Raw genomic sequence first — 27,058 nt, 5'->3', positions numbered from 1 at the left:
TAACAAAGGTTCTAAATAGTTTGGAACAAAAATGTGATTTTTTTTTTTAATTCATTTGCTTGTAACTAATCATGATTAATGGAGTAAAGTCCCACCCCTAGTTTAATCAAAATGAAACATTTGCAAACATCTGCATTTACTTTGGAAAACAATGATCAAAATTTTGGGCTATTTTCTGACAGATGTTACGGATCAAAACAGTAACGGAATAATTATAAATTTATTTTTTAAGTACTTTCAGCAGTGTTAAGAAGTATTGTGCAGCTTTTGAATAAAAGGAATGAAAATGAAGAATAGATATCCAATTGATCATTTCATTAGAAAAACAAATGATAATTATTCATTAGTTGCATCCCTACTCCAACCACAAAGAAAACAATGAATCAAAGTCCAAAATCCAGTCACATGCAGACGTAGCAGGTGGAAACACTTCAGTCCTGTAGAGGAGATTCTGCCATTTGCTTCTTCAGCCGATGAATTTTTAGTGTATAATACTCTTCCTGAAGCTTGAGGACTGCCTCCTGTCTTCTTAGTACAGACACTTCCAAATCCATCCTTTCTTGCGAAGTGGTGCAATGGGCCACATGTGTGCAAGGAAAGCAGTTGGAATTGGACTGTTCACCAGAGGCTGCAGGATGATGAGGGCTAAACTGCACTGGGAGTTGTTTAGAAATGTTAGAAAAAGAGGTCCTTTTTTGTCCCACTGCAGTCGTGGATTGATCTCCAGCATAGGCTGGGAGCTCAAGCTGTGTCTGCTCATGCTTAGCTTTAAATTGTTCACCAGTGAACATGTTTCCATCTTTAGTGCCACTGAAAGAGGAGAACATTTTGATTAGCACTCAGCTCTATTCCGATATATTATTTCAGTAGTACCTTGAATTACGAGTGCATCAACTTTAGTTGTGATTCGGTGCTTGGACTTTTTGCTTTGTGTTGTAATCCAAAAACTTAAATAAGAGAGGGATTGGCAGTCGCCTCTGCTTGAGTGAAATTGGGGAAAAAAAATTAAAAGTGTCACTGATTCACCTTCAGTCATTTATTGTTGAATGGGACAAACACAAATGAAAAACAAAACACTCACAACAAGCATGGAAAGGACGTTAACTTGGCAATTGGCCAACCAAAGCTGGAGTCAGAGCTCCTCACATCACATATATAGATGGGCCCCTTTAACAGCACTTATCACACATACCGTGTATGTGGCTGAGAGGGATTTTCAGCCTAATTACACTTTTTCAGTTTATTTCTTCACATTGTTTTTAATGTATATTTTACAATATCGTGCTATCTTTCTTCATTTAAAAACATGAAAAAAATGGTTTGGATGGAAACGTTCATGAGAAATGTCTCAAAATTATTTGCATGATTTTAAAATCCACAAAGACATCCTGAATGTTTCAAATCCACAAATTTGACCACTATTTAGATGCATTTTTCAAATCCACAAATCATTTGAATATTTTAAATCCATTATTATACAGGGTTGTGGGTTCGTATCCCACTGGGGCCTCCACTCCCTGAGAAGGGTTGCGTCAGGAAGGGCATCCGGCGTAAAAATTGTGCCAAACATATATGTCCGTTCATCTGAGATGACACGCTGTGGCGACCCGAAAGAAGAAGAAGAAGAAGATTATACACGACATTCACATGGTTTTTAATGTGTGTGTACATTTATCATGATTTATCATTTGTAAATAATCAGTTTTGCTTGTAACTTGTTGAAGATACGTTTGTCGATAAGCATGCATATGTATTTATTCCCTCAGTCGTCATAACTGTGAGTCCAGCGCTCAAACCAGATGCGCCACCATGCCGCTCATTTATTTTCATATATGCTTGTGTACTGTATACTGAGTATCTTCAAAAAAGATCTCTAGTCAGGTAATCTTTTTAATCGGTCAGGCCAAAGCAATATTACATGACAGAAATATGTACTACCTTACTGAATTAAATTACTTTATCATAATTAAATTACTACGCACACACCGAAACTTTAGAGCAGGGATGTCAAACACAAGAACAGGTTCCTTCAGAGGGGCATTGTGACTGTGAAACCCTAAAAATCTTTAATCACCTCATCATTTTTACACACGAAATGTATGAACAAGTTTTGGAATCACAAATCAAGAGTAATTGGTGTTTCAATTATTGTCGATGTTTGGTAACAGAAAAATGCTTGCAATATGTCAACATTATCATTTATGATATGACTATTTTAAATTTAAACCACAGAAGTTAAGTGTAAGACAAGGTACCACTGTGTAACATAAAATTATGTAGGCAAATAAAATATAATCATGAACCACCTGTTTTGTTGACTTTCAACCAACTCAAAGGGTTGAGAGTCTTCTTCATCTTGTTGAAGTACTGAAGGGTTCATCACAGAAATCACAATCTGGGTCAAAGCGCTGAACTGATCCAGGGACAGATTATCATCTGTGAAAAGAAGCAATTCTTTGTAACTTTGTATACTGAGTACGGGACACGATATTTTAAATATACAGTGGAACCTTCATTTAATGGATAGGTGTTGGGTTGGGGGTCGGTCGTTACAGCCGATTGTTATATTGAAGCCGTTTTTTGTGGTCATATGCACGCATAGTACTGTACAGTACAATATTATTGTAAAGTTTGAAAATGTTGGTAAAGTTTTACATTTTATCTAAACTTACCACAATGAAGTTCTTGATTGTGACATTGATGACACACTTATAGTCGAGCCAAGCTGCATCGTTTACATGAGTCGTGAGGAATTAAGAGTGCTTCCTATTTTGAACCCGTTGTCATTGACAAACTGCTTTATCAAAAAAACTGTTACTGTAGCAAAAAAACATGTTCCACACTCTAGAGACTCGTATTCCTATTTAAGATAACACCACCCCATGCTGCTCTCTCTATGCAGACACCTTTCTAATAATAGATTCAACTCCTACCATCATGGCCACCACGTCAAAGCATGGCCTGGAAATGTTGCTCCATTCGACATGGGTGCTATATATCAATGCACAGCCTTTGAAGGAATGTTGCCAACTTCAAGATGGTTGCTACCCAGACACGCAGACATCTTTTGGTTCGATCTAGTTATACTGTATACATCTGTGGAACCACAGTGCCTGTGAACAACAGCGGCCATTTTTAGTACTAGCATTTTACCAACACTAGTTTAATGGAGAAAATAAAACAAGGTTCCACAGTAGAGCTATACTAAAATGTTAAACGCACTGTGTTTCAAATGAAAAAAAATAAATAAATAAAATTTATTGTATTCATTTATTACACATTTCAATGATTAGCATTTTGTTCATTTTCCTGCACAGTTAATGAATAATAATAATAATAATAATGAATATTTTGTAATCATTCAAAATTATATTGAGTTCTACAACAACCTATTTACAACAGTTATTATTTGGAGAAAATTGTGTTCAAAATTATTAGGCACAAGTTTTTTTTTTCCCCCCAACTCATTACATGGAGAGGATTTCGAAAATAAATACAAAAAAGTGAACATTTACCAACTACTGAGTTGCATGTTAACTCATTTTGTCAGTGTAGAAGTATTTGAAATGTATCTCTGAGACCACTGCAAACGTTTCTCTGTAAGATTGGTTGGGTTTCCTGTAAAACTGTTTTATCCATGACTACATGCCTTTGGAGGATCCTGCATCGAGAATGTCTTTGGACTCAAAGAGAGTTGCTCTCTTAATTTAATGCAATTGTCAGACTGAAACCTCTCTAAAGCGTACACATTTTCTTCTACGCATTGTTTTTCATCAGCAAAAAGAGCCATCTATTTTTACATTACACAAAAACACTGTAAATTGCTAAGTATTCCGAGTCATTTCCCTTAATTTTCCTTCATTAGGCTCATCTGACAAACAAATACAGTATGTTTGAGATTTATACAGGTGGTCCTGAAATAACTGGACAAAAAAAAAACATTCCCTGAAAATTTGTAATTGATTTCTTTTAAATCATATTTACATAATAATTTGGAACAGAGTTTACAAGAGGCTCCAAAATTTACTCACCTGTACCTGTTTGCATTTTTTGTCGCTTAATCTCTTCCCTTGACTTGGCCAGGAGATTTTCCCACTTTTTGCTGCAGTCAGACACTGTTCGCTGCATCTGTGGAAAGGCTGAGTTGATGGTGTGGGTTATCTCATCCCAGGCTTGCCTTTTATCATACAAGCCAGTTATGCACTTTCCCCTGATGATGACTTTTCTTTCGTGGACTAGCTGAGCAAGAAGATAACACTCCTGGTCTGTCCAATTGGGTCTACGCTTCCTGCTTGACATTGCTTCAAATTGGAAAGGCATGATTGAGTTATATTTTAGAATTACAGTAAATTACTGGAATTCTGCACAGAAAAGTATTTAAACAAATAATTGGGTTGCGAATTTAACTTGATATAATAAAGTGAATACCTATCATTGTAGCAGATACATTTTCAAAATGTAAACAATTCGAAAAACTATAACATAAAGCGTATCTCCATTAGGCTGTACACACGTACAGTGTAAATTACGATGTCCTAAAAACGCTATAATTTGAATTTATGCGGAAAACCTTGAGATTTTAAGCCTTTCGGTCCTTCTATCCAAACGAGAACGTCGTCGCTTGGTAGTGACGTAATATCCTGGTGACGTGTCATTTTGTTTACAGGAATCCCGTGGGTCTCCCTGCACCCGGATTTCGCAGACATGGCTGTGGATATAACGCTACTTTTTAAAGCCTGTGTTAAAACAGTTAAAACCAGAAACAAGGCGATAGGTATAGGTTTCGAGTCTACTAAAGATGAGATATTCAAGCGGAGTAGACCCAAGAATGGCTTCTCTCTCAAGGCGAAAGAAGTGGTAGGTCTTTGCTCGAGGCAACTATGCTAGCGCTAACACAAATTTAACTCATTCATCCAGGGTTAGAAATGTGACTCACGAAAGCGTGTCAATGTTTAATAGTTGGAATACTAGCACGGGGTTTTGCAAAACAGTTTCAAAGCGTTATCTTTGTTCTGTGTGCAGGGAGTGTTGACATGCTCACATTAGCTTCCTACACATTTACAGAGTGTGCTATGTATATATTCTCCTTTGTTTTCTATTTCACTAAATTGACCTCATCGCATATGCAGTTAATTGTAATACAAATTCCTACCTCTCCAACCTACATATAAAGTAATGGTTCAATCATGGAAAGCGAAACTAAACATTTGCCATCTTTTTAAAGGCGCTTTTTTTTTTTAAATCAAAATTACAGTATTGGTTGACGTTATAGCTATAAAGTAATGGTTCAATCATGGAAAGCGAAACTAAACATTTGCCATCTTTTTAAAGGCGCTTTTTTTTTTTAAATCAAAATTACAGTATTGGTTGACGTTATAGCCTCTGAGATAATCTTCCATTCACCCTTCCTTTTCTCTGTACCACTTGTCCTCACGAGTTTAAAAAAAAAATCGTTTCTGTTAGGCCTGATCTGTTTGGATCGGTTTTGCTCATAATGGATGCTTAGTAATGTACAAAGCTTTTGTGTCCTTTATATTTCTGCTAATCCTTACACATACTGCATACATGGTATATTTTGATGTCAATCTGATGTCAGTAATGATGTCAGGTCGTTTGTAGCTGTTGGGATTGATCAAAGACCTTGGGTGTAAGGAAAATTTTGAGGAAGCTGTATTTAGATTCATGAAAATCAATCACCTTTGAACAAATCCTGCCGTTTTAGCTCAAAATAGGCTATTTACCTGAAGCGTATGAAACAGATGAGTTTTTTTCATAGCTCATTAGCTAACTGCCTACTGTAGTAGAAGAAATGGTTCACATAAACAACACTTAGTAATTTCTCTTCTTTAAAAATAGCCCCATCTTTTGAGGATATCTCTAAGTGATGGCGGACATCTATGTTGTTGCCCTATGCGATTAACTCCACATTTGACATTATATTTACTTCTTTCGATTACTTTCCCATTACGTCAACAAATTGCAAATGTGGCATACAGCTCTATTCTGTTATAATAAATTTATTGTTTTCACATTTATTTGGTATTGATTTGTAGTACAGCCCACACTCACAAGGTGGTTATGTATTAAGACACTGTTTTTTTTTTGCTGTGATAAATCATTGTGGTGGAAGAGGGTCTAATGCCAACCAGCAGTGGACAGCGTTTGTTGCCTTGCGTGCTGGGCCCAAGGAGATTGGCCATTCTAAAGCGAAGAAGAACCACACACATTGTTCGAAAAGCTGTGCAAAAACAATTGTTATTAACAAATGTTTTCATGTTTTACAAATATATCAGAAACTTATAAAATCAAATGTGTAATGGCACACTGAGACAAATCCTTTCTAGCTCATTCTACACCAGGGGTGCCCAGGCCTTTTTTTTTAACCACAAGATCAATTTTTTTTTTTTAATAGAACGACCAATAATGAAATAGAATGACCAAGTCACAAAGATCTACCCACTACAAAAATGCCAAAAATATTTATTTTAAAGTATATTGAGGATTCTTTGTGTAAATGTATGTGTGCCTTGCTTAAACACATGAGTCAATATTACGCAACATAATTAACTTTAAACATTTTTTGTAACTATCTGACTTCACGTTGATGATCACTAAACACCATACAAATGAAAATGCACACCTGTGCTGTGTCACTCACGTCAGTGGATTCGTCCAACTGCAGTGAGAAACACAATTTCCGATGTCCTTCCTCACTAGCCATGGCTTCACAGCGCCGTGTAAATGTACTCCTTTACAGCTACAGAAATTTTGCTGTGCAGCCAATTGGGATTTTACTTCGTTCACTTTTATCATTCTCAGCTTGCTTTTCGGTGGAATGTTGCGGTCGTATTTTCCATAAGCACTACACTGGCAGATGAGGGAAACACACTTCAAAAAAGTTGTCCGCCTCCCATTACTGATGAAAGTGCTACATTTTTGTTTTCTTTACTGCAGCATCCATACTCATGTTTGATAAGATTTCTTAAGCGTGGGCTTAAAATGGGGGAACTCACCGACTATCGTGCTTACCTGTACTGTTGTTTTTTGCACATGTGCGGTGAGCTAAAGTTCAGCAAAAACGGCTGTCTTTTTTTTTTCTCTCTCTCTCGTGGCACGCTGTCGCAATCGACCAAAACTGTCTCGCGATCAACCAAAACTGCCCCGCGATCGACCAGTCGATGCATTGAGCACCTGTGTTCTACACAAACGAAAGTACAGCAAGAAAAGGTAATTTCTGATTGGCTTTTCCCCTGCACATTTCCACCATGTTTGATCGAGTAAAAGTAGTTGACCTAAAATTTTGCATGATCATAGACTCACCTAGGCCTATTCTCAAGGTACAACTGCATGTCGACAGTGTTACCGTTCAAACTGTGCAGAATGATAGAGGCTTACAATAAAATTAGAAATACTGTACTTTTTAAGAATAAAACATCTGCATGGGTTTTGATGAACTTTTGGGCCTATTACTCTACTGCAGTTTAATCTTAATCATTATGATGGTATTTGGAGAGTATATTTTTAGGTTGTAGTAAAAAAAAATGAGAACCACTGCTCGAGAGTCGAACATGCTTTAACTTATCAAAATTAAGGCTAAGTGGATGCTTTTTCATTCCACAGTAGTTCCCTTATTTTTTATACTTTCACTGAGTTGAGAAAGTTATTTCACTTAAAATCTGTTTACTCTGTTTGATATATTAGTTTCATAAATTGGGATTAGTTTTTGACGGTAAAACATTGACTGTAAAACATGACAGAAAATGCAGCATTGCCAAGCATGAGTTTGGGAACTTTGACAAGAAAATATTCTGTTGTGTGTGCCAATGAAATGCGGGCAAATATCAATGGTTGGCAGAGGTCGATCACCATTTTTGAACAAAAAATACTTTTGTCTATGTCATGAGGGTTGCTTATACAGCAAGGAATTTTTTTGCCTAACATGAGCTCCATGAAAACAAACCTCTTCAAAGGCTCCTTGAAGAAGCACTTTACATTTCCCTCAGGGAGTCTGGACTCTAAATCGTGCCTGATCTCAACCATCAAACATGAGCCCAGTCACCTCAGTCCTGCACAACCAAGTTTCTATGTTACATTGGTATTAGAAATGGTGGTTTAATAAAAGCAGCGGTGCTGATTCAAAGAAACCCTACTCTATCCTGTGGTGCGGGTCTCCTGCTCGTTTCCCCCCCTACTGCTGTTTCACTCACATTGCACATATCATCTCCAACCATCTCAGTGGAGAAATTTAAATTGCCAGTTCGGAATGTCCTTACTGCTTAGGGTTGTGTTGCGGTTTTCTCCCACGTCTGACGGCCAAGCGTTTTTCTTTGTGTGCGAGTCCTCTCTTCACATGCACGATTCCATAAACATACTGGAATAACATTTGCTTTCTGCTCTCGAACAATTTCTTGGGGAAAGCCGATCCTCCCAAGAGCCAGTGATTAAAGGTGGAAGATCAAAACTGAAAAAATATTAAATTAGGTCCCCGGCAACAATGTCGACGGCCGGCACCTAATGTGCAACAGATGTGGCTGCCCTTTCTAGACGTGCAGAATGCTCTTTGCAGCTTCACAAAATTAGAGAGAACATATTGAATTTGACAAATGCACAGCGCTTTCTCTATTAAAATTCTGCTAATTTTAAAAAGAAATCATAACTAAACAGCATTCCAACCCAGACTAGATAGACTGCATTAGAACTTTCCCCTCAAAGGGATCGCTTGAGGGCACTGTGATCTTCATTTCACTGTTCACCTTGTCTCTCTCCACAGCATGCTTGCCTTCTCAAGTTTACATGGTGGAGGTCACTCTAAAAAATTGTTAAATTGTGTGGAGAGAGTGGTCCCCAATTCCCTGCTGTGCCTTAAGTATCGCCATTCCAAAACTGGCTCCTCTTGCCCTCTTTGACAACTTTCAAAAGCGTGGCCTCCTGTGTAGCACTCTCATTATACTGGCAGTTTGCTTATAATTTGATATCCATACATTTAGGAGATATTTTAATAAGAGTTTGGCTTACTTGGTGTCTCATCTGCTGATTCTAGTCTATATGTGATGTTAGCCGTACTAAGAATTTTTTTCAAGAGTGAGGATAAGTAGAACAGAAAATGAATAGAACTGAAGAAACAGAAATCTGATATTGAAGTCTTAAAACCCTTATTATGCACTGAGTAAACCTAACAAATGCAAAACTAGGTGTTACGGGAACAGAATTTTTGGGGTCGATCACAGATCAAGCGAGTTTAAAAAAATCACAAACGGATCCGATCACAAGATGGTGCAGTGTTTCTATTTAAATGACCTGTTCATTTACTATATAAGCTTGTGTACATAATTGCTAAAAAAAATGTACTTACAATTAATAATGTACCTTTGTTCACCTATTGATGCCACTGAGGCTTAGTGACACAACAAATGAGTGATCTTCTATTAGACACCAGGAAGTACCTACCGTAATTAATGGATCCACTTTTTGTGTTATTTTTGTTTGTTGGTGTGCTGCAAGATTTTTCATTTGTAAAATATGTTCCTTGGCATCATAACTGTTGAAAATCACTGTCCTAATCGGGTCATATATTTTTATCATTCACATCAACCCAAGCTTAAAACGGGACAGAAATTATGGCAAGTTACTGTACTTAAATTACTTTATTGTAATGAAATTACCGTAATTTCTTGAGTATAATGCAATGATGAAAGTCCTCCGAATTTTCCCCGAATTACGGATTTTTAAATTTTCATGAGAATTGTTCCAGAAAATTGAGGGAAAATTGCCTAAAATTAATCCGGATATTAGTTGACAACATTGAACAACATGCGTTTGAGTTTGTTGTTTTGGTTTCACGAGCGTAGCCAAGTTGAGGCACTAACAGTCGTAACAGTAACGCCCCTGCCCTCGCATTCTCTCAAGACGTTGCTTATTTTGTGTGGTCTTGACATTAATTTACGTGTTTCTTTCAGAAACGTTAACTAAACAAGCCAAAACAACCGGTATTCACCCACAAACAGGAAATGCAAGTTAACCGTACTGACCATGTACGGAGCTTGTATGAAAGCGCATGTTCAGAACTGCTTAACGTAATGCGAGCGCATATACGTCGAAAGTCATCAACATCATGAGCCATGTCAAAGGAAATTCAGTTACACCAGGCAGGGGTGCTCATTGTGTCGATCGCGAGGCAGTGTGACGGCATAAATAAAAAAAAAACAACATCCGACTTGTCATCCACCTCGTTGCTTGATTCAGGTGTGGCCAATACGTCGACCACATGCACATAAAGGCGCGTTCGAGCAAGCCGGCCTCCTATTTACGGCAGTCACGTGTTGCGTGCCCCCCCCCCCAACAATACGTCACGATTGCCGACAGGAATGTTTGTTCCAATGTATTGCTAGTTTGTTGCCACGAACGCCGATTATGTTGAACTAAACTTTCAGCATTTTCAAAACATTGTGGGTATAGACCGTTCGTATTTATTCCTTTACAGCCCAGTGCATTTAACTTTTCTAAAGATAAAGTTTGTCATATCAAGAACTTTTATTGATGAAAATTTTTAAGTACCGTTTTATATCATGCTCCACTAATATCAGTTGAAATTGGAAATGATCATTTCTGAGTTTTAAATTTCAGTTTTCTATTTTAGTTATGTATTTGTTTATTTTATTTTTAATTTACAGTTATGTTATATTAATCCAGTAAGTTATTTTAAGGCCATCCCTAATCACATCCGCAACTTTATCTGCGAGCATGACTGACCACACCCGTACATTTTTCAAATGTGAGTGAGTGTGTGTGTTTATGTTTGCGTGTGTGTGTGTGTGTGTATCTATGATAGTCAGCAATGTGGTCAAGTGTATCAGTACAACATGACATAACATGTTTGAGACTTAAACGTTAATAGTAATGACTACAGATCAACTTCTTGTTGATGAAATTTTGTGCTATCAAGTGATTGGGGGATAGGGGGCAAAAAAATCTGGGCTTGGCCCTTGGGGAACGTCTGCCCAATTTTTGTTTTTGGGTCAGGATTTAGAAATTTTACTTTCAATTTTTGTCTGAATTTTTTTCACAGATATCGCCATCCATTTTTTCAAAAATTTTCCAGACTCCACTAGTGCTTGTACTGATGCAGCGGTAATATATATATCGGGACAAACCACAGGACACGCTTATCCTGATCCCTGCAATTGTGAGAACAGAATCCCTCAACCAACTTAAATAAATGCTCAACGATGGCATAACATTTTATTAATACTGTTAATAAAACATTTTAGACTCTTAAATAAATAAACTATATAACACTAAATAAGTTTCTTTCGGCTTGTCCTGTTAGGGGTCACCGCAGCGTGTCATCTCAGATGAAGGCACACTATTCAACTTGAACATTTTTGCATTAAATATTTGTGCATAAAATGTTTGTGCACTACATTACACATCCTTGGCCAAGACTTCAAAAGAAGGATCTAACTCATCTCCAATCTGAAAAATATCGATCGTACCTACCTTTGGTGCATCACTGTCAAACTCATCATTGATGACTTGGTCCAGTTCTGATGCCTCCTGCATTCATGAACAGTGATCCCATCTTGCTCCCACAGCATGGTATCCTCAGTGCCATCCATGGCATTTGTGAGGAAATATTTTTTTAATCCCAAAAGGCTTGGTTCTTTATTGTCAGCGCTTTGAGGGGAAGGTCAGCTAACATCGCAGCCTCTTGCCGCCGTTTGGTTACAATCTGTAGCACTACTTCATAGCGTCAGGCCGCGATCAAAAGGAAAGCTCAAAATACGTAGAAATGAGCCTAATGGGCACTTTTTTAAAAAAGTGAGCATTTCAATTGTGATCATACGATCAAACTATGTAGTTTCAGCTCACGCTGTTTTGCTTCCGGTTTGGCCGCATCATCGGCCGGAGTGTTGACACATTTCTTTTAAAAGCGGCTGCAGAACTCGCCCTTGTAGTTGACATTTTTTGTCTTCGTTTAAGTGAAAACAAACTCAGAGGCAGTTTGTGATGTTTGGTGCAGTCGCAACAAATATGCTACACTATCGATCGGTATATGCTAAGGCCCCCCCAGCCCCCAAAACCCCCGCGGTCAGAGTTCAGGTTGGTGGCGCACATTACCGTAAATATATAAATCTGTAACATAGGACATTGAATATCATATCGCTATTTTTCATCCATACCTAAATATAATGTGCTCTATTGACTTTGAAAATATTTGGGGGAAAAATTGCGTATTATTTTTTTAGAAATTACGGTACTTCACCCACACCAAGACTTTAGAGCACGATTTGAAAGAACGGCCGCAAGTTTACCCACAACTGGTTGTACTTGCACTGGCTAGCTGGGCTACATAACATTTTGTTGTCATTTTGAGCTCTATCACATTAAAACTTCGGGAACATACCTCAAGCAAGGCTTAAATAAGGACCCTCTTCTGAGCACTGGTGATCACCAACACATATTTTCCCCCATTTTGTCTGATGACACACTTTATGCATTCCATTGTTATCGTGGCCTTGGTAGCAAGTGTATCCGGTTGATTTTGAGTAGACAAGATAAAGCCCAATGATCGTTTAAAAGAAAAGAGAGATTCGGTGGTATCGGAATGTAAGATTTTATTGCAGCTTTTGGATTCAAACACCGTAATTTCCGGCCCACAAGCCGCGACTTTTTTCATATGCTTTCAACCCTGTGGTTTATGCGGTGATGCGGCTAATTTGTGCATTTTTTCTAACAGCCGCAAGGGGCACTCTAGCGGAAAAGGTAAGAATGAGACCGGTGGAATATATGTGTGAGGAAGTACCTTTTACTGCCCCTGTTAGCGCTCGGCTAGCATTAGCGCTCTGCTAGTGTGTTGCTGCGGTCGTACTGGCGTGTCTCGGTGATATTTACCGGTAAGGTTTATTTTAACCGGGTCTGTTAGCGCTAGCCAAAATTCATTCTGAAGTTTGGCAAATGGTGAAACTGTTATATCTAATGTTCTTCATATAAGTACAATAATTCAAGCATTGAAGAAATAAAACTGATATTTCAACTTTTGCTGTACTGGTAGAGCACCAAACAAGGGACATTTTTTCCACAAATACAGTTAAATTCAGTGTTGAAATTAATGGTTTTGGGGCTAACAAATTGCTAAAATCGCTTAAATTCCAGGGGCTTCGCCCCCTTGGCCCACGACGGAGCGCTGCTCCTGCACCCCGCTGAGGGACTTCGGTCCCCACACCCCGGCTACTTTTCAGACTTTTTTTTCTCATTTGGCATTCTCATCCCTGAAGTGGGGTTGCTGTAGTTAGGTGTGGGAGGCAACGCAAATGACGTAGAGACAGTTTGGCTTAGCGAGGGTGCCGTAGTTTTTCCGTGGTAGTATATGTCCAGAACTGCAGAAGGCTCTAATGCTGATCGCGTCGGAACAACTAATTATGGAAACGCTTTGACAGAGGTCGATTAAAGAAAAAAATATATGGAGTACCAAAGTTTTCAAGAAGAACGGACAGCCTTTGTGGAGAGGTAGGGTTCTGCTGTGTGTTTAAATTCACAGATGGGGAGTACGCCAAAGCATTAGTCCCCGACGTTGCCAATAAACATTTTGCCAACTTCGCATAAAGGCAAGATAATCAAACGAATAAAATATATGCGTTCTCTGCAAGAACTGTTCACTATCATACCGGCGTGATGGCAAATCAAATTAAATTACGATCACAATGAACAGATGGAAGTCTAACAATGCATGAACTCCAAACCCATCAGCGAAACTGTGCAGCACTAGCTGTCGCATTAATGGTAAGAAGTACTTTTGTCATCATTTGTGAGCAACTGTGTAAGAATGTTATTTAAAATAATTCAGAGATTTATTGTACTCTAAAAGTGTTGGTCTTACAGAAATGTGCAAATACACCTGCACTTAGTTTTTAAAATACTGCATGGCTCTTTTTGAAATTACATTTTTAAATATTTGGCCTTTATGGCTCTCTCAGTCGAAAAGGTTCCCAGCCTGATGACTTTTTTTTATTTCTTTTTTTTAAACGCAGAAGGAGCTGCTGCTCAGTTTACTTCTACTTCCCAGTTTACCTGACACCGCCCCCCTCCGCTCTTAAAGGGGTACACTCATAATTACAACCAGAACACACACCCACAACTTTATATCGGCGGGAAGGATTGATCACACCTGTACATTCAAATGTGAGTGACTGAAGATATTATTTCATGTTAAAAATTGAATAAGTTCTAGAATTCAGGTAATTTATTTGGATTAGAGATGCATTAAGAAGGAGAGGAATTTATTTTTGGTTCCACTTGTATGCATAGTTGTTAGGGGATACTCTTAATTGAAAGACTGAAAAAGGAAACAAGTTAGTTTTCTCAGAGGACAAGATGTGCTTTTTGTAGTAAAGTAAAATTATCACACCATAGCAAACACAATAACATAAACAACAAATAAAACAAAACTATGACTGAAGAAATCATTGACACAAAACATGTGCTTTAAACGCCATTTACATTCTCCCAGCATACTTTGCGGCACTAAGTGGGTCCTTAGTGCCACTCACAGCGCCGCAAAAGGTGCTTCCTATATTTAGGAGAGAATTTAAGACTTCTAAGTGAACCTTATGGTCATGAAAACATCCATATGTTATGAAAAAAAAAGAAACATTGAGAGCAAAATCTACAAATATGCAGATCCACAAATGGTCAACCGCGGATGAGCAAGTGCACACTGTTAATTGGTTTTGGACTCATTCAGTGACATTAGATTATTTACCCCATTTTAACTGATGATCTCTCACATCACTAACACTAAGGTGTGTGGGCATCATTTTTTTTAATTCTAAGTGACAAGCCACAAATAGGAGAAAAGCTTCACTTGAATGATATGACGTATTGTAATAATCCAGATGCATTTGCTCCTTTCATACATGACTGTTGTGCCGCCTGTCAAATTAGGACACTTTGTATTGCAGTTTTATCGGCATTATTCTTTAACCTGTATTTGAGCAATGCTAATAAATTTAGCACCATGTAACCTGTCTTTTCTCCTCTAAGTGTGTCACATTGAAAATGACTTCACAGATGCTTCATGTCACTATGAAGACCAAATTCATCGAAATATGCCCTGGAAAACGAGAACAGCTTAATCTGTAGGCTGCTGAAAAAAAGAGTCCTAACTCCCATGGGAGAGTTACATGAGCTTCAAAATAAAATCAACATGTCTTCGCTGCTAAGGTCTCCTTCTGCATCAGACCTCCATAATTAAATGGCGTCAGTATAAATAGCCTTGAGGATTTAAACTGAGTCAAGTTAGTCATCCAATTCTGTCAGTTACCTGGATTTAACAAAACAAAAGAGACATTCAAGCTATTTGGAAAAATCTGCTAACTAAGCCTTTTCTCTTGTCTTGCTCATAATAATCCCTCCTGATGGTTTGTTTGGGCTCAGTCAGGGCTGCAGGCCCAACGAGAAAGTGAGGAGGTAAAGTGGGGGTCTTTGGTGATGGAGAGATTAGATTTAGCCCGGCAGACTGTCTCCTTCTCATTTAGTGCAAGCTGTCTCACATACATGCACGCACAGCAAAGGAGTAGCGCAAACACACAATGTTGCATGTTCATCCACACACATGCAGCCCCATGCACAAGGCCACCTCCTCCATCATTGTTGAGGAATTACTTGCTATTTATGGGCTTAAATTACAAGAGCAATTGATCCCTCTGACCCCCCGCAAGCCCTTGAGCTTGTGCTGAGAATCCGAGCTCCAATGTATACACACTGGAAACAGCTCGACCCCGAGAGCAGCACTCTTGACACACCCCAGTGTGTCCCTTTCTCACCGACACACACTCACACACAATCACATAGCGCCACTCCTGTGAGGCGTTTTCATTTAATTCAAGATCTTGGATTTAGCACTACCTGCTGGGGGAAATGTGGATTACTACATGTAAAACGTAAGTTTCTTTCGGCTTGTCCCTTTCGGGGTCGCCACAGCGTATCATCTCAGATGAACGCACATATATGTTTGGCACAATTTTTACGCCGGATGCCCTTCCTGACGCAACCCTTCTCAGGGAGTGGAAGGGTTCTGAAATACTCTCATTGCAACTCAGTACAAAGGTTGAGGTTCCGTGACACTACCCCAAAATTATCTGTTCTAATTTCAGAGTGGACTCAAGTGTTCGTGTGATGACTGCACTTGCTTTTCTATTTTTTTATCATTCAAACATAAAAGGAAGTTAACTACCGGAAAATGTGAAATATATGAAAAAAACCTTAAAGGTCAAGTGTCATCCCTATAAACATCCTAAATTAGATATTGTAATGAAAAATACATATAACGTTATTCATTCAATGTCTATATGAAAAAATAAATGTGAGCAGAGAGCGTGTCATCCCTGCGCATAGTTACAGAAATGTCATTCTACGACATCCAAGTGGTTGCCATATTGGCTGCATCCTCTGTCCGTGAGGTCACCTGGACATTCGCCAATGAAAAAACGCGGTCCACCCTGCTATGGGTGACGAACACGCCCCTTCTTACACGGAAGCTCTTTTCGAAAAGGAGAACACTACACAACCGAGTGAAGTTACCCGGGCAATATTACACTATTGTTTCGAGCCATATTCAGATGATATGCAATCATGGCCAAACCGCATCCCGTCCGATCCACTTCCGCAGGGCAGATGAGCCGTGCTGCTTTAAGGTGTTGTTCAGAGCTGCCACAGTACGTGATGAACAACACCGTCGAGCCGGGGCACTTTACTGCGTTGTCGTCGCACGCGGCTGCGTTCTTCAGACCCCCCGCCATCCGCAAGCCTGACGCACAGCCTTTGCCGAAGTCGTGACCGCCGAACGCGGTGCCTCAGGCGGTGCCTCAGGCGGTGTGGCTCATTTTTGGCGCCGTGGTGGCCTATAATGGAGCCAAGCCGTGCTGCTTTAGGGGGTTGTTCATAGACGCCGCAGTACGCGATGAACAACACCGTCGAGCCGTGGCGCTTTACTGCGCGCACACAGCTGAGTGAGACATTGTCAGCTGCGTTCTTCAGAGCCGCCGCTGTCCGCGAGCCTGAAGCGGAGCCTTCGCTGGTGAAGCAACGCAGTAGCCCGACGCCGTCCGACACACACATCGACAAATTTCATACGCGGATCTTTTGTTACGTTATGAGAGACCGATTACGTGGTTTGTCCCAAACTATTGTTTTATTTTAGTAGCTGTATACACACCTACCTGTCATTTGGAACCCACGAAGCTCTCGTCCTCTGCACCTATCCAATCCATTTTTCACAACAAACCGGGTTTCTTGCAAACTTATGAAGTGTAAATCCATTCTCCCGAGTGTTCAAGCAATGTTCAGCAATGCAACGAGCCGGCATTTTGGCTGACACAAAGGAACAACAAGCTTCCTTCCCGGAGGTAAAACTAATGGAAATAAACGAGTCCAACTGGGGGCGTTTCTGTCCTTTACCTCACTTCCTGCTTCTTCTCAAAAACAAATGCCTTGAGAGGATTTTCATGGCGGGATTTACAAAAAGCTGTATACATTAAAATCATGTTTTGTGGTGAAAAATAAAAAACGCATGGGCCCATATTGGTTGCCGTTTTTTCATCAACATACTAAAAATCATCCATTTCATGACAGTGGCCCTTTAACTTTATCAAGTCAACATGGACATGGTTCCTTCTGGAAAAGATATTTAAGCCCGTCCTAGAGTCTTTCAGTTTTGAATGTGAGTCTTCACATAATTTCCTGTATATTCACATTCCTTGTTTTGTTCTTCTAACACCCTTAGACTCTCTTTATACTCCCACGCTCGAGTGGCCAACTGCGCCCATGTTGCATTGCATGACTGACCGCTATGCGTCAGGTGATACGCACACAGCACAAATTGTCACCACACACAGAATGCCAGGAGATCATCTCTCTTTATTGGTGCATTTTAGTCACATGCTGTGATGCCATACTAAGCATTTCCTTTGGTTAAACATACCACCTAAGGCACTGCTTTCTTGATTGATTTCGCAATGAAACGGAAATGGTCATAAAATGCAGAGGAAACGCCACCCTTTGGTGCCTTAGGCAATACCAGCTGTAGTGACAACCCCGACTTGGAGGGGAACTGCAGCACGTTTTCCAAACTGTGTGCGTGGGTTGGGTTTGAGCATAAATGTAAACTGTGGAATCCAAAAAGAGAACGGTGATACTGTCTGACCATGTGAGTCACATCTTAGCTACAAAACGACCCCAAGTTAAAAAAAAAAAAAGGGCTACAAACATCATTTACCTTGTTTTAAATATGCCAAAGAGTAAGCCAATTGCATGTACATGCACGCTCAGAATTTATTTGATGCTTGCTGAGGTAAGCTATCAGGACATATCTTCTATGTATATCTGTATATATCATGCATGGCAGCAGTTTGAACTAGAGCGATATAGGTTTCTGGAATATTGTGGTCAAATTCCAATAATACAAGCACTACAAGGACATTTGACTTTCAGCAGTTCCACTGAACAGAAAAATAAGAGTCTTTGGGTGAAGACAAAAAAATATTAAATACTGTATCAAGTTCAGATGACTTGTACTGTAGCCTAATTTGGACACATCAGAAATGTCACAGACGAATCACTGTCATGGCTGATCATTTGCATTATGTTTCCCCAATCAACCAATTTTACCAGCGCTAGTGTGACACTGATTGATGATCTGCCATCTAGGACATCTCACAACTAGACGCAGAAAGTCTGGCAAGTCCTTTTTTTTTTTTTTTGCAAAGTGTGATATCCTACATCATCTTACGATACTGACCAGTAATATGACGGAGGGCCCAAACTCTCATGCCTCCCTGACCCGAGCACCCTCCCTGTCTTTTCTGGCGAGTGTGGGTATCAAGAGCGCATAAACTTCGGTTAACCTTGCGGTTCCCATACTTGTGTCCTACATATCCGCGAACTGTTCGGTTGCTACCTGGGTTCTTTTTTCTTGTCCTCCCCCCTCAAAAATATGTGCCATCGGACCATGCTTTCAGTAACAGCACATGATGATTGGACCAGGTCTGGTCGGTGTCGTACTTGTAGTGTGGCCACTTGTCCAGTCCAAGACAGAATGAACTATGACACAATGTCTAGTAATCTGACATTGCGATCGTCATCCACGACAAGAAAAGTTGTGTACTCTGACCCCTATATAAGACACTCTTGTTCTATTAAGTAACTAAAAATGACTGAGGCCAAAGAGGTTCCCCGATTAGTAAATAGCAATTTTAGCATCATGTCTGGTTTTCTCATTCCCGTTAACATCATGCAACACAGACCATGGTGAGAGAGTTTTTGAACCAAAAGACTAGTCTAGCTCGCCCTTTAGTATACCCACCAAGCTTAATGGCTCCAAACAACAATTAACTCCTGACCCCAAATAATTTTATTATTACAAGGGTCGGCTTGCCTCTGTTAGCGGGGGGGGGCGCACAGCCAAGAGAAGAAAATTTGTCTCCGACAAATTGCTCAGCCAAGTCAGTTCTGACACCTTTTTTCGCCCTCCACATTTCCAGACTCTGCTCAAATAAAACTTCACTTCAGGTCTCTGTGATGGTAGAATGGATGTTTAGAGATATTATTAGACAGCTGGTGCCAGATTGCTGCTTACCGCCAGTTAGGCAATTAGGTAATTAGTGTTGTTAGAGTGGAAAGGTTGAAGGCTGAAAACATTATGCTATCATAATAATCCCCCACACTCATGGACTCCTGTCACAGTCAAAGCCATTGTGTCATTTTTCAATCCTTAGCTTGTCCGAGTTCTGTCTTCTGCGGAGTCCAACAGAGCCAGCTGTGTGAGGGTCTGCACTGCCAGCAGAAGTCTGTGGACAGGGAAGCAAATGGGTATTTTTTAATATTTGACTGAATTACAAGAGCAAATATTGAATTGAAGCAGGTTTCCTTTGGTTTCCCTGTGCACATATACACGCAGTGATAAATAGAAACGCATCCTGAATTTAAAGGTTATTCACTCTGTCTGTGCTCTGTGTGGAGTAGCTCAATTTTTTTATTTTTAAAGGCTGGTTGACGGGGAAATGGTAATTTAGAATTTAGTGAGTCCCACCTACTGATGAATTGTCAAAGGTAAATATTGTGAATTCACTGCCACGGATGGACATTGGTCACCTGTCATCTTCAATAAGATCACGATTGGACATTTTACTCTTGCTCTGCCCAGAGGTACCTTGAAGTAAATCGCTTCTTGGTAATTTGATGCTGTGACACGGTTGTAATGACACAGAGTTATGTTTTTCTCACTGTATTTTCCTAGATCATTAACATCTCCAAGCTCAAAGACTTTTTACTACAACACAGGAAGGATTATGTGAGTGCGGGAAGGTAAGCCTCAGCCACCAACTATAGCTAATGTCACAAAATGTGACAAAGAATGTTTGCATGCAAGTGTCAAATGCATGTGTGCGTCTGGTCAGCCCATGCAAGCACTGTGGGCTTTAACGGCAGTCTCCAGTCTAGTTGCCTGCAATAATTGAAGTGCAACCGAGCAGAGAAAGATTAACGTCCCAGAAAAACTGTAGGACTTCCTCTCACAAATCTGGACCACAACACATTAACTAACATCAAGATGTCTGTAGTTTGGTGGAGCCTGATTTTCAAACGTGGTGGGAAAAAAAATATCAACATCAACAATCAGTATGTGTGGAGCCAGGTCTCATCTACTTCCACGCTTCCTGCAATCTGATTTTCTGCTCCCTTCTTACTCAGTCCATTCTGACTGTTTGGATTAGAGTACTTTTCATTTGGCTTGCTTGATCTTCCTCTGATCAAAAGGTGGCAAAAACCTGTCCTCCATTCATTCTATTAAATATTTTCAGAATGAAAAAGGTCAGAATTGTGTAACACAAAACAAATGTTGGTAACTGACTTGTGTATATCTTAGCTTGCACAGACGTTCAGCTCCATATGAACTTCCCCTTACATTTTTACAAATCACACTAATGATGGTTGTTGTCATGTATTTTACAGTCTCATCTCATCAGATCTCACCCGGATGACAGATAGTGAACGTGATCAGATTGACCAGGATGCCCAAATCTTCATGAGGACATGCTCAGAGGCCATCAAACAACTACGCACTGAAGGTATCTTGCTTCTGAAGTGACTTGGGATCATCTTAATTACATTTTCACATTACAGTTTATGTATTTTTTCTAGCTGAGAAGCAAGTGAGCTCAGCCCAGACTAAAGAGCACAGGGGCGCAGTCTTGGACCTCATTGAAATGTACTTGAAAGGTGTGTTGATGGAAGGGAAAACGGGATATTAGCAACTCTGTAACAAGTGACTGTATGCTGAATAAATTGTTTTTCTTTCCCGCCCTGAATGGGCATGTTTGGAATGCCTTAAAAGGGGTCTGTAAGCTGTACTCGGAGCAAAGGGCCATCAGAGTCAAGAGGATGGTGGACAAGAAGAGACTGTGAGTATTTGTATCTGTTGTTGTCACTCATCCTCATTTCCTGATTGCAAACTCACAAAGCTCTTGATTTCAGGTCAAGACTGGGATCTGATCAGCACAATCGTGTAGAGAAAATAGTGGATGAGGAGCCCAAGGAGGAAAAGATACTAAAGGAGGAAAGTTCTGGTATGTTTGTCCCTACAGTTTATATTAATGCCTGCATACTCTTTATTATATGACTTTTTTTTATCACTATGAGAGTTAAAGTTCCACTGAGTGATTTAGTGTTTGGAATTGCTAATTCAGCCTGTGGCGATTCAAAGTAAATGTGAATGTTAAGACTGAAAGAGTTGCATTTGAATTTTGTTTGACAAACTTAAAGGAATACTCCGCTGAACAATGAAAAGCCTTAATCCGATAGGTCATGTCATATGTACTGTTATCTTGAAAATTTGACATTAATCCTATATCATTTAACAGTGTTTTGAGAAGATTTTTATCGGCAATTAGGAATTTTCATGGGCGCCGCCATTTTGGTGGGTCGCGTGACTTAAAAAAAACAGGAATTTATGTTTCCCATGCGCAAACAAAGGAATACACAATCACGGACAGCGCTGATTTCTCGGATTTATCCTCATCTGATGAAGAAATAGCAGTATCAATTGATCGGAAAGATAGAGGAATACGTCCATACATGCTGTAAATAATGGTGAAGATGAATTACGTTCACGATTAGCGGATGGAAGGCTCAACACCTGCATGGCGTATGAAAGCACAAGAAGTCCCATTAATGATAAGAAGTACTTTTGTCATCATTGGTTGGCAACATCATAACAATGTTGTTTAAAAGAATTCAGAGACTTATTGTACTCTAGGGTTAACTAACTAAAATGTTGGTCTTAAATAAACGCGCATATACAACTCGTACATATGTCGTACGGCTCCGGGCGACCACATTTCGCTGGCCACTGGGTCCTTCAATGTTTCTTTTTCTTATTGGGCAGAATATGCCACCGAGCCATCCTTGGATCATTTCTCTCCAAACTAAGGCAAAACTTTCGCAATACAGTAGGGCATTTTCACGATGGTGGTAGTAGTACATGTGATTACACTACAAATTGGCCATGATTTTTTTGTATACGCAGAGAATATATCACATCCACACAAGTAGGTCATGTGGCTCGCCAAAATGGCGCCACCCACGAAAATTCGTAATTGCCGATTAAAAACACCATTAAATGGTATCGGATTAACCTTAAATTTTCAAGGTACAGGACATATGACATGACCTATCGGATTAAGGCTTTTCATTGTTCAGTGGACTGACTATTCCTTTAAATATACCCATCCGCTTTCAAAGGAGATATATTCTATGTTTTCCAGGTGTCTTAATTAAAGGTCTTCTGACATTCTTCAGTCAAGATACAGTGCTCTCCATAATTATTGGCACCCCCGGTTAAGATGTGTTAAAAGCCTTAAAATAAATTCAGTGTTTATTGCAGAAGAATACTGTCACACTGAAAATTTTAGGAAAATATAACCTTCAAGTCAAATGAATTATAAGAAAATGAAAAAATTGCAACGAAAAAATAATTATTTTTCATTAAATCACCTGTTCCACAATTATTGGCACCCTTAACAATTCCAATGAAATAAATATAATTGAAGCATTTCTGTCATTTCTACAGTAGTTTACAAAATTTACCAGAGTATGTAGGAACATTTAATTAGTAATTCATCACTTCCTGTTTCCCTGGGGTACAAATATGACGTGACACAGAGGTCACTTCTCTTATCCACTCTTAAACATGGGAAAGACAAAGGAACCAGCATACAAGTGAGGCAGATGTGTGATATAGCATTTGAGGAAACGTTGGTAGTCACCCATGGTCGCCGGGATAGCCCCAGAGTAGCGTTGTTTCCACACCAGTGAACGTCAATGATCGCTGGGAATCGGTGGAGACCGCCGGTCTGAAAAAAACGTTTTGAACATGCACAAAAGTTCTCACCGAGACCAGCGTTCATCAACGTTTAATTTCGAACGTTCAAGAACATCCGTGGAACGTTTTACTAAGGCTCGCCAAGCTGTAGCTTTACTTGGTTGTTACTTAATCGTTTGCTTTGCAGTGAACCGGCAACCTGTCAACGCCCACTAAACAATCCCCTAGCTCACACAGCGTGTAACCAAAGTGAAACAAACGTCGTTTGGTGTCCATTGAGCATCATTCGAGCGTTTCCCGAACTTCCATGCATATGGGTATATAAACCGATGCTTTGGTCCATTTAATATTAAACTACAGTAGAGAACACCTAAGGAAGATCCAGAAAGCAGCAGTTCGTTTTCGCGGAAAAACTCCACCAGACTATCCTCAACAGCCGGGTCCAGGATCCTGCAATCCTTTCTCTGCTTCTTTTGTCTCTTTGTCAGACCGTCCTCACTGGGTTTAGGGTCCCCAGGGGGTGTCAAATGGTGCGTGACTTCGCAGACGTGGTTTTCCTCCTGCTGTTGCTTTTCCTCCAAACACATTGCTCGTGATGAAAGAGGCTTAGCTTTCTTACTAGCAGCGCTAGTTGCTGAAGTCCGCGCCTAACTTTTTTTCTTCTCGGCGGCATCATGCTCACTGTTCTAACTCACGACAACAGGTGAAGTAACTATGAACTTTCCAACGTTTTAGTGCCGGTTCCACTGTAAAAATTCCACGGCAGCAAAACGCTTTTCTGTCGTTATTCACCCATTGGTCACACGCTCAACACACTCGTCTTACGTTGACAAATCGCTCGTCGCGCCCCAATGACGCGTTTGCACACGCTAATGGTTTTTAGGGGTATCTTATTTGGTCGCTTTTACACGCTTTTCGTGCGTTAGACACGCTTTTCGTGCGTTAGAAACACTTTAAGTCATGCGTTAGACACACGTTAATCACACGCCACATATGTCATCCGCGTTTGAGAACGCTGAAAAATAGAACGATTGAAATGTTCAGAGGACGTTGACCAGAACGTCATGGTGTGACGGAGCCTTAACATGTACCTAAAACATTGGCTTGAACAATAGAGTCAAAATGGGTTCATACCCTGCAGTGTGAGCGTAAGATGTAAGGCCTAAGGTGTACTGTAATGAAATAAACTGCTTATGGATTCACAATCACTTGGTAAATCTTTTGATTTAGACAGGAATGCAACAGAGGTGTTGGACCAAAGCATCAACTTGTGGGAGGAAGGAAAATTGGAGGACGAGCTCTCTCCTGAGGAGATCCAAATGGTTTGTGTCACTGGAAACTTTATTGTGTCCAACTAGAATACTAAGCCAATATATGCACATCTTTTTTCCGCATTCGACGACACAGAGGGAAGCACTTTCTTCTCGCTCGGTTGAATGGTGAACACATAAACTAGTCTATAATATATATTTTTTCAACACAAGATGTCACCACAGAGCCATCAAAATAATAGCTGATGTTTAGGCTTAATTTGAATTTCTAGATATCATTTTGTATTAATAAATGAATCATATTTTAATAAATAAATGATTGGCATGTATTTACGTTTTGTCTGAAGAGAGACGCCATAAACAAAACTGAATCTTAGCAAGTTCGGCTTCAAACTATCAAGTCTTCGATTCTGGTTTTGCTCGATAGCGCAGCATTAACACAGTTTCCCACACTGGTCACATGACATTCTGCCAGTAGCTGATTGGCAATACAGTTTTTAACTACTGATATCTTTTGTGTGCTGAACTCAAAATGTCACAGTTGTATTTGGAACTCACCATGTGAAAAACATGGCATCGTTTGACATTTAGAATTTTATTAGATGTTATGTCGGCTCAGTGCCGCAACTGGCTAGAGCGTTGGCCTCACAGTTCAGAGGAGGGGGTTCAATTCCGGCCCCGCATGTGTGGGGTTTGCATGTTCTCCCCGTGCCTGTGTGGGTTTTCTCCTGGCACTCTGGTTTCCTCCCACATCACAAAAACATGCCACATTAATTGGAGGAGGTAGGATTGTGAGTGCAACCTTTGTCTGTATCCATGTGCCCTGTGATTACCTGGAAACCAGTTCAGGGTGTACCCCACTTCCTGTCCGTTGTTAGGTGGGATAGGCTCCACCACTCTCGTGACCCTTGTGAGGATAAGCGGCTCAGAAAATGGATGGATGGATAGATGTTATGTCGAAGTGTTTGATGTTGTATGTTACATGCACACGCATGAACGCAGAAGTTTCTGGGTTCCATCTTGTCTCGGGCCTTTCTATGTGGAGTTTGGATGTTCTCTGGGGATTGTGGCTCCCTCTCACAGTTCAAAAGCATGCATTTTAGACTAATGCAAGACTTTTCAGGAAGTGTGAATGTGAGTGTGTATGGTTTTGTAGCTATATGTGCCCTGTGAGTAGCTGGTAACCAGTCCAGGATGTACACTGCATCTCATTCAAAGTCAGATTGTCAGGCTCCAGTTAACTGGTTACCCTGAACAGCATAAATGGTAAAAATTGATAGATGGATAGCTTGAAGGGTTGAAGAAACTGTAATTTACCTGATGATGATGATGATGATGATGATGAAACACTTTATAACACTGGGATTGTGTCCAGTAGGATATATTGTGGTTGTCTAGTTTGCATTATTTATATGTTGCAGCATGCAGAACTGAGACCTGAGTGATTGTCATTTGTATCTGTGCAGTTTGAGCAGGAAAATCAGAGGATGATCAGTGAAATGAGCAACCTAATAGATGAAGTGAGGTGAGTCACCAGTGGTCAGCTATTGGTATCGCTTAAAAATATTTCAACGTCCAACTAGAGAAAACTGAAAGAATACTAGACAAAATGTTTTCTAACTGTGCATTTAACTCTTGCTTCCGCCCACCAGGCAAATTGAGGGGAAGGTGGTAGAAATCTCAAGGCTGCAGGAAATATTTTCTGAGAAAGTCCTCCAACAAGTAAGCTCCAGATCCTACTGGTGCAACATGAGTTTTATTTTTCTTAATTAATACTACTAACACATTGTTCCTTACTCGTCACGGCAGGAGACTGAAATTGATAACATTCATCAGTTGGTGGTTGGCGCTACAGAGAACGTGAAAGAAGGCAATGAGGATATACGGGAGGTGCGGTTCTGAAACATTACACTTCCTTCATATTTTTGTTGTGTCCAGTTTTTAAAAAGTCAGTATTGTTTTTGTCCCAAGGCGATCAAAAACAATGCTGGCTTCCGTGTATGGATTCTCTTCTTCCTGGTGATGTGCTCTTTCTCACTGCTGTTCCTGGACTGGTATGACAGCTAACAACCCACGACCATGGACTGTGGCATGATGGCAGGTTGTCCAGCACGATCACATGATGAAGAAGGCATGACAATAGACTGTGTTTGTAGATTTATCGTGTTGGACTTTAAAGACACCAGACTTAACAGAATCTTGTGGCTTCTTCACCATGCTTGTTTTATCTGGTCAACATGATTAAAGGCAGCCCTGTGGATGGAGCCACCCTTGGAATGTGCACAATGTCCACTTTTTAGACTGCGTGATTGTCTTGGAAAGCAAATAATTGATAAAAGGCAGACATCATTGGCTGAAAAACAGGCCTAAGATCGCTTGCTCCTTCTTTTTAACAACCTCAATGTACCTGAACATT

At 40.0% G+C, this 27,058-nt stretch overlaps 2 protein-coding genes across 5 annotated transcripts; one reads left to right on the top strand and one right to left on the bottom strand.

The window, feature by feature from the left end:
* Positions 1-201: 201 nt before the first annotated feature.
* LOC133507649 (uncharacterized) lies at positions 202-4,700 on the bottom strand. 3 transcript variants are annotated; one of them, XM_061832923.1, is made up of 4 exons: positions 4,571-4,700; positions 4,032-4,301; positions 2,307-2,436; positions 202-810 (listed from the first exon to the last, which is right to left on the bottom strand). In XM_061832923.1, exons 1-4 carry the CDS (start codon positions 4,653-4,655, stop codon positions 432-434), a joined length of 864 nt encoding a protein of 287 aa, XP_061688907.1. In that variant the 5' UTR covers positions 4,656-4,700; the 3' UTR covers positions 202-431. The 3 variants fall into 3 exon arrangements, with proteins under 3 accessions (XP_061688907.1, XP_061688908.1, XP_061688909.1); XM_061832924.1 differs by having other exon boundaries at positions 4,038-4,301; XM_061832925.1 differs by lacking the exon at positions 4,571-4,700 and adding an exon at positions 4,429-4,562.
* Positions 4,700-26,919, top strand: stx18 (syntaxin 18). 2 transcript variants are annotated; one of them, XM_061832922.1, is made up of 12 exons: positions 4,734-4,857; positions 7,176-7,227; positions 20,291-20,358; positions 21,004-21,119; positions 21,193-21,270; positions 21,386-21,452; positions 21,526-21,617; positions 24,602-24,693; positions 26,109-26,167; positions 26,295-26,364; positions 26,452-26,532; positions 26,614-26,919. In XM_061832922.1, the coding sequence occupies exons 1-12, from the start codon at positions 4,799-4,801 to the stop codon at positions 26,707-26,709; spliced, it is 930 nt and encodes a 309-aa protein (XP_061688906.1). In that variant the 5' UTR covers positions 4,734-4,798; the 3' UTR covers positions 26,710-26,919. The 2 variants fall into 2 exon arrangements, with proteins under 2 accessions (XP_061688905.1, XP_061688906.1); XM_061832921.1 differs by lacking the exon at positions 7,176-7,227 and having other exon boundaries at positions 4,700-4,857.
* Positions 26,920-27,058: the final 139 nt, after the last annotated feature.

The sequence above is a fragment of the Syngnathoides biaculeatus genome, chromosome 10, assembly GCF_019802595.1.
Source record: "Syngnathoides biaculeatus isolate LvHL_M chromosome 10, ASM1980259v1, whole genome shotgun sequence".
NCBI lineage: Eukaryota > Metazoa > Chordata > Actinopteri > Syngnathiformes > Syngnathidae > Syngnathoides > Syngnathoides biaculeatus.
The sequence above is the reverse complement of the archived record's forward strand: the minus strand, read 5'-3'. Positions and strand labels throughout refer to the sequence as shown.

What these genes read in the sequence shown, in the direction of transcription:
- LOC133507649 (XM_061832923.1), bottom strand. Translation starts at nt 4,655, where the DNA reads ATGACACGTCACCAGGATATTACGTCACTACCAAGCGACGACGTTCTC. An exon ending in GAAAGGCTTAAAATCTCAAG is followed by an intron (nt 4,302 to 4,570) that starts GTTTTCCGCATA and finishes TCCAATTTGAAG; the next exon opens with CAATGTCAAGCAGGAAGCGT. An exon ending in AAAAATGCAAACAGGTACAG is followed by an intron (nt 2,437 to 4,031) that starts GTGAGTAAATTT and finishes TTCTTTTCACAG; the next exon opens with ATGATAATCTGTCCCTGGAT.
- stx18 (XM_061832921.1), top strand. Translation starts at nt 4,705, where the DNA reads ATGGCTGTGGATATAACGCTACTTTTTAAAGCCTGTGTTAAAACAGTT. An exon ending in CTCTCAAGGCGAAAGAAGTG is followed by an intron (nt 4,858 to 20,290) that starts GTAGGTCTTTGC and finishes GTATTTTCCTAG; the next exon opens with ATCATTAACATCTCCAAGCT. An exon ending in CATTGAAATGTACTTGAAAG is followed by an intron (nt 21,271 to 21,385) that starts GTGTGTTGATGG and finishes ATGCCTTAAAAG; the next exon opens with GGGTCTGTAAGCTGTACTCG.